At 40.7% G+C, this 18891-nt stretch overlaps 1 protein-coding gene across 1 annotated transcript in view; it reads right to left on the minus strand.

The window, feature by feature from the left end:
- Nucleotides 1-18891, minus strand: part of LOC148775806 (ATP-binding cassette sub-family C member 4-like) — a 154549-nt gene that overhangs the window by 14178 nt on the left and 121480 nt on the right. Inside the window, exon 27 of the mRNA XM_088842648.1 lies at nt 10112-10201. Coding sequence (XP_088698774.1) covers nt 10112-10201 — 90 coding nt within the window. The remainder of the gene's footprint in view (nt 1-10111; nt 10202-18891) is intronic.

Below are 18891 nucleotides of genomic sequence, written 5' to 3' on the forward strand. Positions count from 1 at the left end.
TGTCTGTCTCTAAGTGAATGATCACATCATTGTAGTTATTTGGGTCATTAAGACCTTTTTCTAAAATAGTCCTTTCATGTATCCTTGCCACCACTTCTTAATCTATCCTGCTTCTGTTAGGTCCATGCCGTGTCTCCCCTTTATTGTGCCTATCCTTACAGGAAATGTTCCCTTGGTATTGCTAATTTTGTTGAAAAAAACCTCTGGTCTTTCCTTTTCTATTGTTTTCCTCTATTTCTTTGCATTGATCACTTAGGAAGACTTTCTTATCTCTCTGTGCTATTCTTTGGAACTCTGCATTGAGATGGGTATATCTGTCATTTTCTCCTTTGCCTTTAGCTTCTCTTCTTTTCTCAGCTATTGTAGGCTTTCCCAGACAACCATTTTGCCTTGTTGCATTTCTTTTTCTTGGGGATTTTTTTGTTCACCACCTCCTGTAGAGTGTTACAAACCTCTGTCCATAGATTTTAAGGTACTTCAGAATTAATCCCTTGAATCTACTTGTCACTTACACTGTATAATTTGTAAGGGATTTGTTTTAGGTCATATCGGATTTGCCTTGTCTTTTCCCCTACTTTCTTCAATTTAAGCCTGAGTTTGGCAACAAGGAGTTCATGATCTGAGCCATAGTCAGCTGCCGTCTTGTTTTTGCTGACTGTATAGAGCTTTTCCATCTTTGGCTGCACTGAATATAATCAATCTGATTTTGGTATTGACCATCTGGTGATGTCCATGTGTAGAGTTGTCTCTTGTATTGTTGGAAGAGGGTGTTTGCTATGACCAGAACATTCTCTTGGCAAAACTCTGTTAGCCTTTGCCCTGCTTCATTTTGTACTCTAAGGCCAAACTTGCCTGTTACTCCAGGTATCTCTTGATTTCCTACATTTGCATTTCAGTCCCCTATGATTAAGAAGACATCTTTCTTGGTTTTAATTCTAGAAAGTCTTCTAGCTCTTCATCAAATTGTTCAACTTCAGCTTTTTTTAGCATTAGTGGTTGGGGCATAGACTTGGATTACAGTGATACTGAATGGTTTCCCTTGGAAATGAACTGAGATCATTCTGTCATTTTTGAGATTGCACCAAAGTACTGCATTTTAGACTCTTTTGTTGACTATTTTTTGCAGCCAAACAAAAATAAATTGGAGATTTGAAGCCATGCAGCCTGGGCATAAGTCTTGCCTGCCTGTGCCAACAGGACATTTCCTGAACCTACTCTATATTATCTTCATAAACTCTAAGAAAGACTATACTATCATAATTATAAAGGTGTATACAACCCCACGTCCAAGTAGCAGCGGTTGCACGGGCACAGGAGGGCCGAGAGGAGCTACTCCATGTTCAAGGTCAGGAGGGGCAGCCATGAGGAGATACCCCTCGTCCAAGGTAAGGAGCAGTGGCTGCGCTTTGAGCAGCTGTGAAGAAATACCCCACAACCAAGGTAAGAGAAACCCAAGTAAGATGGTAGGTATTGCGAGAGGGCATCAGAGGGCAGACACACTGAAATCATAATCATAGAAAACTAGTCAGTCTGATCACATGGACCACAGCCTTATCTAATTCAATGAAACTAAGCCATGACATGTGGGGCCACCCAAGCTGGGCGGGTCATGGTGGAGAGGTCTCACAGAATGTGGTCCACGGGAGAAGGGAATGACAAACAAATATTCTTGCATTGAGAACCCCATGAGCAGTATGAAAAGGCAAAATGATAGGATATTGAATGAGGAACTCCCCAGGTCGGTAGGTGCCCAATATGCTACTGGAGATCAGTGGAGAAATAACTCCAGATAGAATGAACAGATGGAGCCAAAGCAAAAACAATACCCAGTTGTGGATGTGACTGGTGACAGAAACAAGGTCTGGTGCTGTAAAGAGCAATATTGCATAGGAAGCTGGAATGTCAGGTCCATGAATCAAGGCAAATCGGAAGTGGTCAAACAGGAGATGGCAAGAGTGAACGTCGACATTCTAGTAATCAGTGAACTAAAATGGACTGGAATGGGAGAATTTAACTCAGATGACCATTATATCTACTACTGCGAGCAGGAATCCCTTAGAAGAAATGGAGTAGCCATCATGGTCAACAAAAGAGTCCAAAATGCAGTACTTGGATGCAATCTCAAAAACGACAGAATGATCTCTGTTTGTTTCCAAGGCAAACCATTCAATATTACAGTAATCCAAGACTATGCCCCAACCAGTAACGCTTAAGAAGCCGAAAGAGGGTAGTTCTATGAAGACTTATAAGACCTTTTAGAACTAACACCCAAATAGATGTCCTTTTCATTATAGGGGACTGGGATGCAAAAGTACGAAGTCAAGAAACACCTGGAGTAACAGGCAAATTTGGCCTTGGAGCACGGAATGAAGCAGGGCAAAGGCTAATAGAGTTTTGCCAAGAGAACACACTGGTCATAGCGAACACCCTCTTCCAACAACACAAGAGAAGACTCTATACATGGACATCACCAGATGGTCAAGACCAAAATCAGATTGATTATATTCTTTGCAGCCAAAGATGGAGAAACTCTATACAGTTAGCAAAAAGACCAGGAGCTGACTGTGGCTCAGATCATGAACGCCTTATTGCCAAATTCAGACTGAAATTGAAAAAAGTAGGGAAAACCACTAGACCATTCAGATATGACCTAAATCAAATCCCTTATGATTATACAGTGGAAGTGATAAATAGATTTCAGGGAGTAGATCTGATAGAGTGCCTGATGAACTATGGACGGAGGTTTGTGACACTGTACAGGAGACAGGGATCAAGACCATCCCCATGGAAAAGAAATGCAAAAAAGCAAAATGGCTGTCTGGGGAGGCCTTAAAAATAGCTGTGAAAAGAAGAGAAGAGAAAAGCAAAGGAGAAAAGGAGAGATATAAGCATCTGAATGCAGAGTTCCAAAGAATAGCAGGGAGAGATAAGAAAGCCTTCCTCAGCGATCAGTGCAAAGAAATAGATGAAAACAACAGAATGGGAAAGACTAGAGATCTCTTCGAGAAAATGAGAGATTCCAAGGGAACATTTCATGCAAAAATGGGCTCGATAAAGGACAGAAATGGTATGGACCGAACAGAAGCAGAAGATATTAAGAAGAGGTGGCAAGAATACACAGAAGAACTGTACAAAATAGATCTTCACGACCAAGATAATCACGATAACGTGATCACTGACCTAGAGCCAGACATCTTGGAATATGAAGTCAAGTGGGCCTTAGAAAGCATCACTACAAACAAAGCTAGTGGAGGTGATGGAATTCCAAATGAGCTATTTCAAATCCTGAAAGATGATTCTGTGAAAGTGCTGCACTCAATATGCCAGCAAATTTGGAAAACTCAGCAGTGGCCACAGGACTGGAAAAGGTCAGTCTTCATTCCAATGCCAAAGAAAGGCAATGCCAAAGAATGCTCAAACTACTGCACAATTGCACTCATCTCACACGCTAGTAAAGTCATGCTCAAAATTCTCCAAGCTAGGCTTCAGCAATACATGAACTGTGAACTTCCAGATGTACAAGCTGGTTTTAGAAAAGGCAGAGGAACCAGAGATCAAATTGCCAACATCCACTGGATCATGGAAAAAGCAAAGAGTTCCAGAAAAACATCTATTTCTGCTTCATTGACTATGCCAAAGCCTTTGACTGTGTGGATCACAATACACTTTGGAAAATTCTGAAAGAGATGGGAATACCAGACTACCTGACCTGCCTCTTGAGAAACCTGTATGCAGGTCAGGAAGCAACAGTTATAACTCGACATGGAACAGCAGACTGGTTCTAAATAGGAAAAGGAGTACGTCAAGGTTGTATATTGTCACCCTGCTTATTTAACTTATATGCAGAGTACATCGTGAGGAATGCTGGGCTGGAAGAAGCACAAGCTGGAATCAAGATTGCCGGGAGAAATCTCAATAACCTCAGATATGCAGATGACACCACCCTTATGGCAGAAAGTGAAGAGGAACTCAAAAGCCTCTTGATGAAAGTGAAAGAGGAGAGTGAAAAGGTTGGCTTGAAGCTCAACATTCAGAAAACTAAGATCATGGCTCTGGTCCCATCACTGCATGGCAAACAGATGGGGAAACAGTGTCAGACTTCATTTTTTGGTCTCCAAAATCACTGCGGATGCTGACTGCAGCCATGAAATTAAAAGACGCTTACTCCTTGGAAGGAAAGTTATGACCAACCTAGATAGCATATTCAAAAGCAGAGACATTACTTTGCCAACAAAGGTCCGTCTAGTCAAGGCTATGGTTTTTCCCGTGGTCATGTATGGATGTGAGAGTTGGACTGTGAAGAAAGCTGATCACCGAAGAATTGATGCTTTTGAACTGTGCTGCTGGAGAAGACTCTTGAGAGTCCCCTGGCCTGCAAGGAGATCCAACCAGTCCATTCTAAAGGAGATCGGTCCTGGGTGTTCATTGGAAGGACTGATGCTAAAGCTGAAACTCCAATACTTTGGCCACCTCATGTGACAAGTTGACTCACTGGAAAAGACTCTGATGCTGGGAGGAATTGGGGGCAGGAGGAGAAGGGGACGGCAGAGGATGAGATTGCTGGATGGCATCACCGATTCAATGGACGTGAGTTTGAGTGAACTCCGGGAGTTGGTGATGGACAGGGAAGCCTGGTGTGCTACAATTCATGGGGTTGCAAATAGTCGGACACAATTGAGCAACCGAACTCAACTTAACTATACCTCTTAACATTGTTAAGAATATTAAATGTGTCAGTGCATGCAGAATTTGTAACAGATCAATAGATATCGCCCATGATTAATAATGCTATCAGCTTGCCCCTCCTCATGCTCTGCTTCACTTTCTCCTTTGCACATATCAGCACTATTTTGTTACATATGCACTGGCTTGATTTTCAACTTCTCCTGGAGAATTTCAGCTTCAGAAGGACAGACATTTTGTCTCCTGATGACTGTGACAGCCCCAGAATGTGCAGCATTGCCTAACAAGCTCTTAGTAGATACTGGTTGGCTGGATGAAGGTGGGCTTCCCTGGTGGCTCAGTGGTAAAGAGTCCACCTGCCAAACAGGAGACTTGAGTTTGATCTTGGGTGAGATCCCCTAGCTAAGGAAATCGCAACCCACTCCAATATTCTTGACTGAGAAATCCCATGGACAGAGGAGCATGGCAGGCTACAGTTCATGGGGTTGCAGAAGAGTCAGATGCGACAAACAGCAACAACTTGAATGAAGACATAAGTGACTCTAATTGCGTGACATAACTGTTCCTATTAATTAGAAACTAAATGCTTATGGATAAATAATTTATATCTAACACTGTTTTCTTAGTAAGTGGAATTGTAAAAAGGATATATTCTTATAACAATTAACTGACTCCAAGATATCACATCACACTGTAAACAAACGAAAGCACTGAAAATGTTATAATTTAAGGAAAATAGAACAAATAACTACTATTCAAAACTATACATCTCAGTCTCGAATACCTCAGATTGTTTTTGAGCTTGGGAAAATAATAGAATACAGCAAAACTGGAAAATAATAAACTGGACTTATACGGCACCCTGTTCCATCATCACTGTGTGCACTGTGTGTGGTAGGTACTCACACCCCTCACAGCACGTGAACACAGAGGTCAGGTGGTTTCCACATCTTGTGGAACTTTCTTACTTTTCAAAGAGAAAATCTAGTGTGGGCCAGGAGACACTGAAATGCAATAAATAGATGGGGAAGAGCTTTTTCCCAGAGCAGGGCCAGCAGTAAAGGAAGTTCACCTGACACAAGGCCCCGGGAAATGGACATGTGACCTGTCTCCACTGCAAGGACTGAAGCACATGGTTCCTGATGCACAGGCTGCTGGCGCCCAGCTCTCTGCATCTTGGTTTCCTGTGATGAGACACACTTGTGTCCTAACAGAGACGCTATCAATGTCAGACGTTTAACTGCATGATTTCTTCCCAGTTTTGACAGAACATTTTTGTTATTGTTTAGTTGCTAAGTCATGGACTTTATGGACTGTAGCCCACCAGGTTTCTCTGCCCATGGGATTTCCCAGGCAATAATATTGGAACGGGTTACCATTTCCTCCTCCAGGTAATCTTCCCAACTGAGGGATCAATCCCACTTCTCCCCCACTGCAGGCAGACTCTTTATCACTGAGCAACTGGGGAAGCCCCCATACTCTACCTTTAATTCCAAATCCCAATATCTAAGGTGTTTTGGTTTTGCTTTTTAACAAAGCAACACATCAATGATTCACTTCCAGAGTTCTATCTGCTATGACCTTTTAACCTCTGAGTGATAAAGTGCTTCATCCTTAGGCACTACTCATGTTATATTTTTGGAGCTGCCATTGCTTTTTAGCACCCCAATAGTGCTAATTTCTGATGAACTTTTATCTGTTTACCGTAAGTTGGCAAGTTTTCAGTACATGAAAAATGTATTTTCAGCATATTTAGAAAAATAAACAAAATGAGACAGGCAGCATCCATAGGACTGTCTTCCTTCTGAATGTCCATCTCGGCCAAGAAAGAAGGAGGAAACAGAACTAGAGGACCTTAAAAAATTTCTAAGCCATCTTTTCGTTTTAACTGAAGTTTATAAAGAGGAAAACATAGTGGTTCCCTCCTATTCATTCTCAGGTTAACTCTGTGAGTTTGGGTTCACATATCCAGTTAGGCATCATATACAAGTTAATAAATAGGGGTTTTGGTTCACTTAAAAACTGACTTCATTGATTTAGTGATACCTCTTGATGAGGGTGAAAGAGGAGTGAAAAAGTTGGCTTAAAACTCAACATTAATAAAACTAAGATCATGGCATCCAGTCCCATCATTTCACGGCAAATAAAAGAGGAAAAGATAGAAGCAGTGACAGATTTCCTCTTCTCGGGCTCTAAAATCAGTACAGATGGTAACTGTAGCCTTGAAATTAGAAGGTGATTGCTTCTTGGCAGGAAAGCTATGACAAAACTAAACAGTGTGTTAAAAAGCAAAGATATCACTTTGCTGACAAAGGTCCATATAATCAAACCTATGATTTTTCCAATGGTCATGTACAGATGTGAGAGCTGGACAATAACAGAGCACTGAAGAATCGATGCTTTTGAAATGTGGTACTGGAGAACACTATTGAGAGTGCCTTGGAGAACAAGGAGATCAAACTAATCAATCTTAAAGGAAATCAACCCTAAATATTCTCTGGAGAGACTGATGCTGAAGCTGAAGCTCCAATATTTTGGCCACCTGTTGCAAACAGCTGACTCATTGGAAAAGACCCTGATGCTGGGAAACAATGAAGGCAGAAGGAGAAGAGGGAGACAGAGGATGAGATGGCTGGATGGCATCATCTGTTCAATGGACATGAACTTGGGTAAACTCCAGGAGATGATGAGGGACAGGGAAGCCTGGCACGCTGTAGTCCATGGGGTCACAAAGAGTCAGAGGTGACTTAGCAACTGAACAACAATAACTTAGGGTGATAAATCACCCCTTTATCCAGATCCTCTAGGAATTATTTCTTTATCACATGTGTATGTTTTTCAATGAATGGTTTGGTAAGTTTCCTTTTAAAATAGTCATAAGGAATCAATTCCTAGAGAAACATAAAGTTGGGATGATTTCTCTAAGTGATATCACCAAAATTAACAGGGTTAATTCCAGAAGCAATACATGGAAACCACACACTTGACTCTGTTAAATAAACTCACATTTCTTTCTTTTTATAGAAAGTTCCAAATGTAGTTTAAATAGAAGTAGATCTTAGTATTATCTACTACTTCAGCATTTTTATAATTTAGATTGCCTCTCTATCCATGGAACAGTATGTTCTAAAATTCTAGAGTAATGCTACCTGAGAATCTGTGAAAAAAGGTCTCAATCTAGGAAACAAATAGAAAAATAAATTACCAATACTTTCAGTTTTGTTTTTTTTAGATGTGTCCCAATTTCATCATTAAATTTGTCCTATGAATTCAAGAGTAGTGGGTCATCCTATCGTTCTTTGCGTTTAATGGTTAAATGCTCTACACACCTCTTCTCTTGTAGAATTTTACTGTAAAAGACTCACAAACTTAAATGAAATCAGAGGTACACTGCTTTTCGGGGAGGAGAAGGTGAAGCAATCGACCCAGTTTAAGAAAACAAAATCCACATGCTGCTGAAAAGCAGGGTGGGTGTATAAAGACTCAGTGGTGACATCCTTCAGAAACCAGAATTACTGGCTGGAAATGGTCATACCTCCAAGTCTGCCTGCTCACAGTCAAGGCTCACCTGCATATTACAGATTTCAGAGCTTCCCTGGAAGGGTGACAGTAAATGACAAACATACCAATTCAAACCAACATGAACAATCAATCTCTCAGATTTGTGTAACAACAACAAAGATTTTTCAAAAATACACCACACTTCTCTGAAATGAAAAGATCAATCAAACATTTATTAGTAGTAGTTATTTAGGTTGAGTGTTTTCCCTGTGTTTTCCTCTAAGAGTCTTACAGTATCTGGTCTTACATTTAGGTTTTCAACCCTCTTTGAGTTTACTTTTGTATATGGTATTAGGGAGTGGTATTTTACACACAGCTGTCCAGTTTTCCCACACCACTTACTGAAGAGACTGTCTTTTCTCCATTGTATATTCTCTCCCCCTTTTTCATAGATTAGGTGGCCACCGTGTGTGAGTTCATCTCTGGGCTCTCTAGCCTGTTCCATAGATCTGTATTTCTATTTTTGTGCCAGCACCATACCATCTTGATTACTCTAGCCCTATATTAAACTGGCCAAAAAGTTCATTTAAGTGTTTCCATAAAATCTTACCTAACAAACTTTTTGGCCAACTCAATAATATATTCTGAAGTCAAGGAACCTAATTTCACCAGCTTCATTTTTCTTTCTTAAGACTGCTTTGGCTACTTGGGATCTTTTGTGTTTCCATTAAAACTGTAAAATTTTTGGCTCTAATTCTATGAAAAATGCCATTGGTAATTTGACAGGGATTGTATTGAATCTGTAGATTCTTTGGGTAGTATAGTCATTTTCACAATATTGTTTCTTCCAATCCAAGAACATGGTATATCCCTCCATCAGTTTTGTGTCATCTTTTGTCAGTATCTTGTAGTTTTATGAGTACAGGTCTTTTGTCTCCTTAGGTAGGTTTATTCCTAGGTATTTTATTCTTTCTGTTGCAATGGCAAATGAGATTGTTTTATCAATTTCTCTTTCTGATCTTTCATCATTAATGTATAGGAATGCTCATTCTTACTTTTTAAAAGCAAAAGACTATGTATGGCAAAACCACTACAATATTGTAATTAGTCTATAATTAAAATAAATAAATTTTAAAAAAAGTCTAGGGTTTCTGCCATCAGTAGAACTGATTTGTAAAAGGAGTGCAAATACGCAAAATAGTTTGTATTAAAATACAAACTGACAGCAACTTAATAGTCAAATTTTTTTTCATGCAAGGGTGAGGAAATTCTAAGAAGTGGGACAAGGGAAAACATGGCAGAAATAACAGAAAATTCTCTAGAAATGAACCAACCTACCCATATAAAAACTGAGCAGATGTTCCAGGGTTCTGTTATCTGCATTAATGCTACAGCATTAAAATGACATAATTGCTAATAAATAATCATCATTAATTCCGACTATATATTTTATCTTTATAAACACTTTCTTATGAAACTTCTACAGTTTATTAGTATGATCTTGTTTATATCTTTTAGTTAATAAGGAAAAGCTACTGTTGTCTCCACTTAGTAGATGTTTCCTAAGACCACAGGAATAAAATGAATGTTGGAGTGTAATGGAGTAATTAATTTCCTAGGTCACTAGTAGAATTTGATCCCACAGTTTTAACATCTAATTGAGTGCTCTGCTAAGGACAAGTTAATGTGTCTATTTGTTCAGGGTTCTAGGGAAATAGCTAAAATGAAAACATGTCGCATTACATTGTTGATTTTCATCATCATCAATACACACATTTTTAAGCGCACCCATGTCATCAGTGATTTCCTAGGAGGTTACCGAAGTCAGTGAAACTGATATGCTCCCCTTAATTATCTGCAATGCTCTAAATGTAAACACACAGATACTCATGCTAACAAGTTAATTACAGTTACCATTAATAAATACCTCTTCTAAGGCATTCCACAGTTCGTTATCCGTATGCTCATTAAAGGGATCCAGATTTTCCCTCATTGTTCCAGTGAATAAGACAGGTTCCTAAATACCCCAAAACAGAGAATGTTATTACCTTAACCTCTTTTCATTTTATTCCAATGTGTACAGACTGTCAAAATTAAAATAAAACAACATCTAAATTCATTAATTATTCATTATAAAGTTGCAAATGTATGTTTACAAAAAAGTATCTCTAAAATAATTTTCCATTGTACAAAGTGTGCTACAAAATATCTTCTGAACTACTGAACACTAACAGAAGAAAGTGTTGAAGAAATTTTTTTCATCTTAGGGAAAAAACTGAAGACAAAGGAAGATTTGATTTAAAAAAAAAAAAAACAAAAACACCCTGGTAATAAATATCTGTTTAAACACTCACACAAACTGAGGAAATAATTACATGAGAAACATAACATCAAGATCTACATAAATTAACTGTCAATCCTGGTGTGACTGGGAATTACCAACAGCATGATTAGTAGCGCTTTGTGCCTCAAAGCAAACCATTAAATATTTACACATTAGCACTGAAGAATAAAAACTAGGCTATTTTCTCCATTGGTCAGACTGTCTTCTAGGATTTGGAATCTCTCCACGTGTGTGAAATGAACATCCCCACATGTGCAAGGGGAACGTCAGCTCCTGGGGTCTACAGCATGTCTGTCCACGGAGAGATCGCCTCGGATTCTGCATCAGCTGGTCCCATATTCTCTCACCTGTGTGTCAGGATGACCTGCCTCAGAACCTCGTTATTAACTGCAAGGCCAGGAGGACCTGAAATCCACTGTGACCTGTGTCATGATACTTTAATTTAAATAGTTCTTCCTATTCATCTGTTTCAGGAGGAGCCACAAGTAAATTACTCTGGAAATATGTCTCCTCTTGGCCTCAAGAGAGAATCCTGTACATAAGCTCATGGCGGCCATTTACATTTTCTTCTGGAAGGTTCTAGTAAGCCAGGTCATAAGAACATGGGCAGCAGAGAAGAGCCCAATAAGCTCCTTTCAGTGAAGGGGCAGAACAAGGGGAGGCACACGTGTGGGAACAAGAGGAGATCTGACGCTTCCACAAGGGCCCGGAACTGCTCGGAATCCCCACGTTCAAATCCTGCCTGGCCTTGGGGCTGGACTTTCCTCCTCACTTCACAAAAGCCTGAGAGGAAAGATGAAGATAGATAGACATTTCTTTTCCCGAATCATGAGGAAGAATGATACTCAGGAAGCCTTCCAAACCTTCCTTAAATATGGTCTCAGTTTTAAGTCCGGTGAGAGAGAAATGAATACAGAAAACTCAGGGTGTGCCACCAAAAAAATACATATCCCTGAGCAAATCCACAATTAAAAAGATATTATAAAGGGAGATTTATTCGCACAAAGTTGATTAAGTGGCCAATATGCTTCCAAAGCACTGAAAATCACTAGTCATACAGTATTTCAGAATGAGTACTGAACTGAGCTAAAAAAATCTCGAGACCCAAATTTAAGATTTCCCTTAAAACTCGAATTTAGGATCAAAGACTAAACAAACTCCCATAGATGGAGGAGCCTGGTGGGCTGCAGTCCATGGGATCGCTAAGAGTCGACACGACTGAGCGACTTCACTTTTCAATTTCATGCACTGGAGAAGGAAATGGCAACCCACTCCAGTGTTCTTGCCTGGAGAATCCCAGAGACGGAGGAGCCTGGTGGGCTGCCGTCTATGGGGTCGCACAGAGTTGGACACGACTGACGTGAATTAGCAGCAGCAGCGGCAAGCGTTCCTTGCCAGGGGAATAACCATCATTCTACTTCAGATTTTTATTGAAAACTTGTTACTCTTTGTAATTATCAACCCTAAGATTCCCACATGCTGGAGATTTCTCATCCTTCAGCTATCTCCTTGAGTTCTGCACAAATCATGTAGCCAGGTGAGGGGAGGCTGGTCCCCAATATTCTTCCTCCTTCCCTTCTCCATCTCCCCTCCATTTTCCAGGTTCTTTCAAGTAAGCAGGCTGCTCCCTGCATATAATCTCAATCGGTGTTCTTTCTGGGGGACATATTTAACTACTTCAGATCCCGAGCACAAAGGACGCACATACTTCAGCTACCTGTTGTGTTTAAGGAAATTTTTTAAGAACTTTCATTTTAGATTATTCCTAAAATTTTGAACAGAAGTTGAGGAGCACCTTCTTAAGAACACAGTATTCATCTTTGAAATTTCCCCCAGGACTGATGGTCTATGTCCCACTCCCCTGTCTCTGCTCCTACCCAGGTCCTTGTTACCATCACATCTCCCCCAGTTCTGACCTGTTCATGGGGGGTCAGCAGTGACGGGGATGAGCCTGGGAGGAAGAGAGACCACCATGGAAGCTCCCTGCTGCTTCCAGGATCACAGGGACCAGGGATCCAGGGAAGATGGTGTGGGCCTGGCTCACCTCAGAGAGGCAACTCAAAGAAACAGCACTGGGCTCCCCCTCTGCAGAGTCTGCTCTCAGCTTCCTAAGTTACCTAAATTGGGGTATTGAGACACAAGCATCACTGCTTCCTACTCATTTGGGAGGAAGAGGAATATAAGTGTTTGCACTTAGACAAGTAAATTCAAGTAGCCAAACTACCAGACTTTCTCCACCTCTGCAGCTAGCAAGACCTTGTAAAGACAAAGGGCTCTTGGTTGGGGAGGGATAACATTTTGAGTATCTTCTCCTGACACATATCAGTCCATGACATACAAGTGCATAAATCCATTTCTAAACTGACATTGTCCAAATGAGGGACGGAGCAATAGTAGTATCGTCTGGCTTTCAGCTCAGTCGCTTATTCATGTCCAACTCTTTGCGACCCCATGAACCACAGCACGCCAGGCCTCTCTGTCCATCACCAACTCCCGGAGTTCACCCAACCCATGTCCATTGTGTCAGTGATGCCATCCAACCATCTCATCCTCTGTCGTCCCCTTCTCCTCCTGCCGTCAATCTTTCCCAGCATCAGGGTCTTTTCCAGTGAGTCAGCTCTTTGCATCAGGTGGCCAAAGTATTGGAGTTTCAACTTCAACATCAGTCCTTCCAATGAACACCCAGGACTGATCTCCTTTAGAATGGACTGGTTGGATCTCCTTGCAGGCCAAGGGACTCAAGAGTCTTCTCCAACACCACAGTTCAAAAGAATCCATTCTTCAGCACTCAGCTTTCTTTATTGTCCAACTCTCACATCCATACATGACCATTGGAAAAACGATAGCCTTGACTAGATGGACCTTTGTTGGCAAAGTAATGTCTCTGTTTTTTAATATGCTCTCTAGGTTGGTCATAATTTTCCTTCCAAGGAGTAAGCGTCTTTTAATTTCATGGCTGCAATCCACCATCTGCAGTGATTTTGGATCCCAGAAAAATAAAGTCTGACACTGTTTTCACTGTTTCCCCATCTATTTGCCATGAAGTGATGGGACTGGATTCCATGATCTTAGTTTTCTGAATGTTGAGCTTTAAGCCAACTTTTTCACTCTCCTCTTTCACTTTCATCAAGAGGCTCTAGTTCTTTCTCACTTCCTGCCATAAGGGTGGTGTTATCTGCATATCTGAGGTTACTGATATTTATCCTGGCAATCTTGATTCCAGCTTGTGCTTCCTCCAGCCCAGCTGGCTTTGCTCTATACTTATTCACTCTTCCTATGGTTTGGGGAGTCCTTTCAAGTGGGATGGTAAGAAAAATGGGGGAAATATCTGATGAGTACAACACGGCTGAAGAATTGATGCTTTTAAACTGTGGTGTTGGAGAAGATTCTTTAGAGTCCCCTGGAGTGCAAGGAGATCAAACCAGTCAATCCTAAAGGAAATCAACCCTGAATATTCACTGGAAGGACTGATGCTGAAGCTGAAGCTTCAATACTGATGTGAAGAGTTGACTCATTGGAAAAGACCCTGATGCTGGGAAAGATTGAAGGCAGGAGAAGGGGATGGTTGGATGGCATCACTGACTCGATGGACATGAGTTTGAGCAAGCTCTGGGAGTTGGTGACAGACAGGGAATCCTGGCGTGCTGCAGTCCGTGGGGTCACAAAGAGTCAGACATGACTGAGAAGTGGACAAGGTGGAGACTGGAGAGTGTAGGACTCTGTCATATGACTAGTACTTTGGATTTTACTCTGCTGCGATGGGAGTCTTTGGAGATAAAACTGAAACTCTTCACTGTACAACTGAAACACTGTGAATCAACTATACTTCAATTTAAAAAAATAGACACATATAAAATTTGAATCCTGACTCTGCCCCTTACTTGAAAAGTAAGATAAGCTCCCGTTGACTCAGCTTTTAAATCTGTCAGATAAGGATAACAAACTGTGAGGATTAAGCAGGAAATTGTGGGAAAAGAAACTAAAATGTGTTAATGATTCCATAAACGTTAGGAATTATTATTAATACTTGTGTAACTTGTCAGGGACTCTAACAAGCACTAGAGGAATAGAAATGAGAGATATAGGCCCTGTCCTCAGAGAAAAAGAAAATAGTCAAGAGTGTGCGGAGGGCAGAGAAAAAGGCTGGAGGTCTTGGTGGGGGATTGGAAAGTAAGAGTATGTACAAGGTGATGGTCAGGAAAGAAGCTTGTGGGAGGAAAGCCAGAAATCAAAATACAAAAAAATTTTAGTCTGATTTCTTGCTTTTGGTGGAAAATGTTAGATACATTTCTCTGTTATGCTTTTCCCCAAAATTCCTATTGTGTTTTTTGTTTCTTTTTATTTTCTGTTTCTTTGCTTTACTATTCATATTTATGTAATAATTTAGTTTTTATTATTGAACAATAAATATAAAGAAAATCACCAAAGACCATGAACACATAAACAGAAATTAAAGAGAAAAGTCATTTCAGAAGGTGTTACTCTTTCTACTTAAGTAGAAATAATACCCAAAAGGCCAGTGCCCTGATTCTTAAGAATAATAACAGCTCCTGATGACTGAGCATTCCTAAGAATGACACATGGGCACAAACATTATCTCACTGTTACATCTTCACCGCAAATCTGTGCGTCAATGATTTCCAGACCGGGTTTAAGGACGAGGATGTTGAAGCTTGGCAGCCAAGTGACATCATCAAGGGCCAACAGTAAATGAACCAGAGCAGGAATAAACTGTGGGTCACACTGACACTTATCTACACTCAAACATTCTAGCCCTGTCTGCCTCCTGAAAGACTTCCTGGGAATCTTTACACATGGCAAGTTTTCTCCGGATTCTTTCTCTTTAATCAACCAACACTGCACCTTGGAGACAAAGGCATATAAAGTGGAATCTACATGGATACAAAGCTTAGCACTGTTTTGTAAGCTTGCTGTCTGGAGTGTGTACCTAGAACATGCTCCGAGGAAGGATGGAAACCAACAGAACAGAACCAAAACATGCTTATGTCAAAGTATGTTTAGTCTTTGCTCAGATGTGCTTCCAAATATTATTGGCAGAGCTAAGAATCATCCAATGTTATTTATTTACAGAGTTATTTTATGTATACAAGCATGCAACTTTTTCCTATTAAGAAGCATTAAAAATAATGCAGGGCATCTTTCTAAAGCATTGCATTCAAGGATATGAAAGGACTTTACAGACATGCCCTTTATTTCTACTAACTAATCTCACATGGCCATTTCCAAGATGAGTATCATCAAAACATAAAACTTGGGAATCTAAACTCATTTATTTTATAATGTAACCATAAGTTATAAATCTAATAACCAGAGGAAATCTTTAAATATGGGGACTAAATGTGCTGGGAGAAATACCAATAACCTCAGATATGCAGATGACATCACCCTTATGGCAGAAGTGAAGAGGAACTCAAAAGCCTCTTGATGAAAGTGAAAGAGGAGAGTGAAAAGGTTGGCTTGAAGCTCAACATTCAGAAAACGAAGATCATGGTATCTGGTCCTATCACTTCATGGGAAATAGATGGGGAAACAGTGGCTGACTTTATTTTTCTGGGCTCCAAAATCACTGTGGATGTTGATTGCAGCCATGAAATTAAAAGATGCTTACTCCTTGGAAGGAAAGTTATGACCAACCTAGATAGTATATTAAAAAGTAGAGACATTACTTTGCGAGCCAAGGTCCATCTAGTCAAGGCTATGGTTTTTCCCATGGTCATGTATCGATGTGAGAGTTGGACTGTGAAGAAAGCTGATCACCGAAGAATTGATGCTTTTGAACTGTGGTGTTGGAGAAGACTCTTGAGAGTCCCTTAGACTGCAAGGAGAATCAACCAGTCCATTCTAAAGGAGATCAGTCCTGGGTGTTCATTGGAAGGACTGATGCTAAAGCTGAAACTCCATTACTTTGGCCACCTCATGCGAAGAGTTGACTCACTGGAAAAGACTCTGATGCTGGGAGGGATTGGGGGCGGGAGGAGAGGGAGACGACAGAGAATGAGATGGCTGGATGGCATCACCAACTTGATGGACATGAGTTTGAGTGAACTCCGGAAGTTAGTGATGGACAGGGAGGCCTGGCATGCTGTGATTCATGGGGTCGCAAAGAGTCGGACATGACTGAGTGACTGAACTGAACTGATGTACTAAAAAGTTCTTCCCATTTTTCCTGAAAGGGATATTTTTGAAAAAAAAATTTTTAACTGTGATAAAATATACATAAAATTTGCTAATTAACCACTTTAAGTGCACAGTTCAGTGATGTTAAATAAATTCACATTGTTGTACAGCCATAGCCACCCAGTCACAGATCTCCTTTCATCTTAAAGAACTGAAACTCTATACCCATAAACAACAATTCCCCTCTCCTGGCCACTCCTGGCACCCACCATTCTACATACTATATCTATGAATTTGCTATTCTACGATAACTATTTGTAGAATCATACAGTATTTGTCCTTTGTAAATGACTTATTTCACTTAGCTTAATTTTTTCAAGGTTCATCTGTGCTGTAGCATGTGTCAGAATTTTCTTCTTTATTAAGGCTGAGTAATATTGTGAAGAAAGCTGATCGCCGAAGAATTGATGCTGTTGGAGAAGACTCTTGAGAGTCCCTTGTACCGCAAGGAGATCCAAACAGTCCATTCTAAGGGAGATCGATCCTGGGTGTTCATTGGAAGGACTGATGCTAAAGCTGAAACTGCAATGCTTTGGCCACCTCATGCGGCGAGTTGACTCACTGGAAAAGACTCTAATGCTGGGAAAGGTTGGGGGTGGGAGGAGAAGGGGATGACCGAGAATGAGATGGCTGGATGGCATCATCGACTCTGTGGACATGAGTTTGAGTGAATTCCGGGAGTTGGTGATGGACAGGGAGGCCTGGTCTGCTGTGATTCATAGGGTTGCAAAGAGTTGGACATGACTGAGTGACTGAACTGAACTGAACTGATGATAATTTCAAAACTAACTTTTCAGAGCAACCAGCAAGTTGATTTTCATAGTAACTGCACTATTTTTCATTCCTATCTGCAATGAACAAGGATTCTAATTTCGCTACATCCTTGCCAATACTTATCATTTTCTTTTTTTCTCTCTCTTTTCTTTGATAGCAGACATCTTAAGGGGTGTGAGGTGGCATTTCACTAGAGTCTGAAAAGAATATCTTGGTTTTAAAATTATTTAGATTCAGTTCAGTTCAGTTCAGTCACTCAGTCATATCTGACTCTTTGCGACCCCATGAATCACAGCACACCAGGCCTCCCTGTCCATCACCAACTCCCGGAGTACACTCAAACTCATGTCCATCGAGTCGGTGATGCCATCCAGCCATCTCATTCTCTGTCATCCCCTTCTTCTCCCGCCCCCAATCCTTCCCAGCATTAGAGTCTTTTCCAGTGAGTCAACTCGTCACATGAGGTGGCCAAAATATTGGAGTTTCAGCTTTAGCATCAGTCCTTCCAATGAACACCCAGGACTGATCTCCTTTAGAATGGACTGGTTGGATCTCCTTGCAGTCCAAGGGACTCTCAAGGTCTTCTCCAGCACCACAGTTCAAAAGCATCAGTTCTTCAGTGATCAGCTTTCTTCACAGTCTAACTCTCACATCCATACATGAACACAGGAAAAACCATAGCCTTGACTAGATGGACCTTGGTTGGCAAAGTAATGTCTCTGCTTTTTAATATACTATCAAGGTTGGTCATAACTTTCCTTCCAAGGAGTAAGCGTCTTTTAATTTCATGGCTGCAATCAGCATCCTCAGTGATTTTGGAGCCCCAAAAAATAAAGTCTGACACTGTTTCCACTGTTTTCCCATCTATTTCCCATGAAGTGATGGGACCATATGCCATGATCTTTGTTTTTTGAATGTTGAGCTTCAAGCCAACCTTTTCACTCTCCTCTTTCACTTTCATCAAGAGGCTCTTTAGTTCCTCTTCACTTTCTGCCATAAGGGTGGTGTCATCTGCATATCTGAGGTTATTGAGATTTCTCCTGGCAATCTTGATTCCAGCTTGTGCTTCTTCCAGCCCAGCGTTCCTCATGATGTACTCTGCATATAAGTTAAATGAGTAGGGTGACAATATTCAACATTGACATATTCCTTTTCCTATTTGGAACCAGTCTGTTGTTCCATGTCCAGTTCTGACTGTTGCTTCCTCACCTGCATACAGGTTCCTCAAGAGGCAGGTCAGGTGATCTGGGATTCCCATCTCTTTCAGAATGTTCCACAGTTTATTGGGATCCACACAGTCAAAGGCTTTGGCATAGTCAATGAAGCAGAAATAGATGTTTTTCTGGAACTCTCTTGCTTTCTCCATGATCCAGTGGATGTTGGCAATTTGA

The sequence above is a fragment of the Moschus berezovskii genome, chromosome 13, assembly GCF_049115385.1.
Source record: "Moschus berezovskii isolate FMDL1 chromosome 13, NW_MosBer_1.0, whole genome shotgun sequence".
Classification (NCBI taxonomy): Eukaryota; Metazoa; Chordata; class Mammalia; order Artiodactyla; family Moschidae; genus Moschus; species Moschus berezovskii.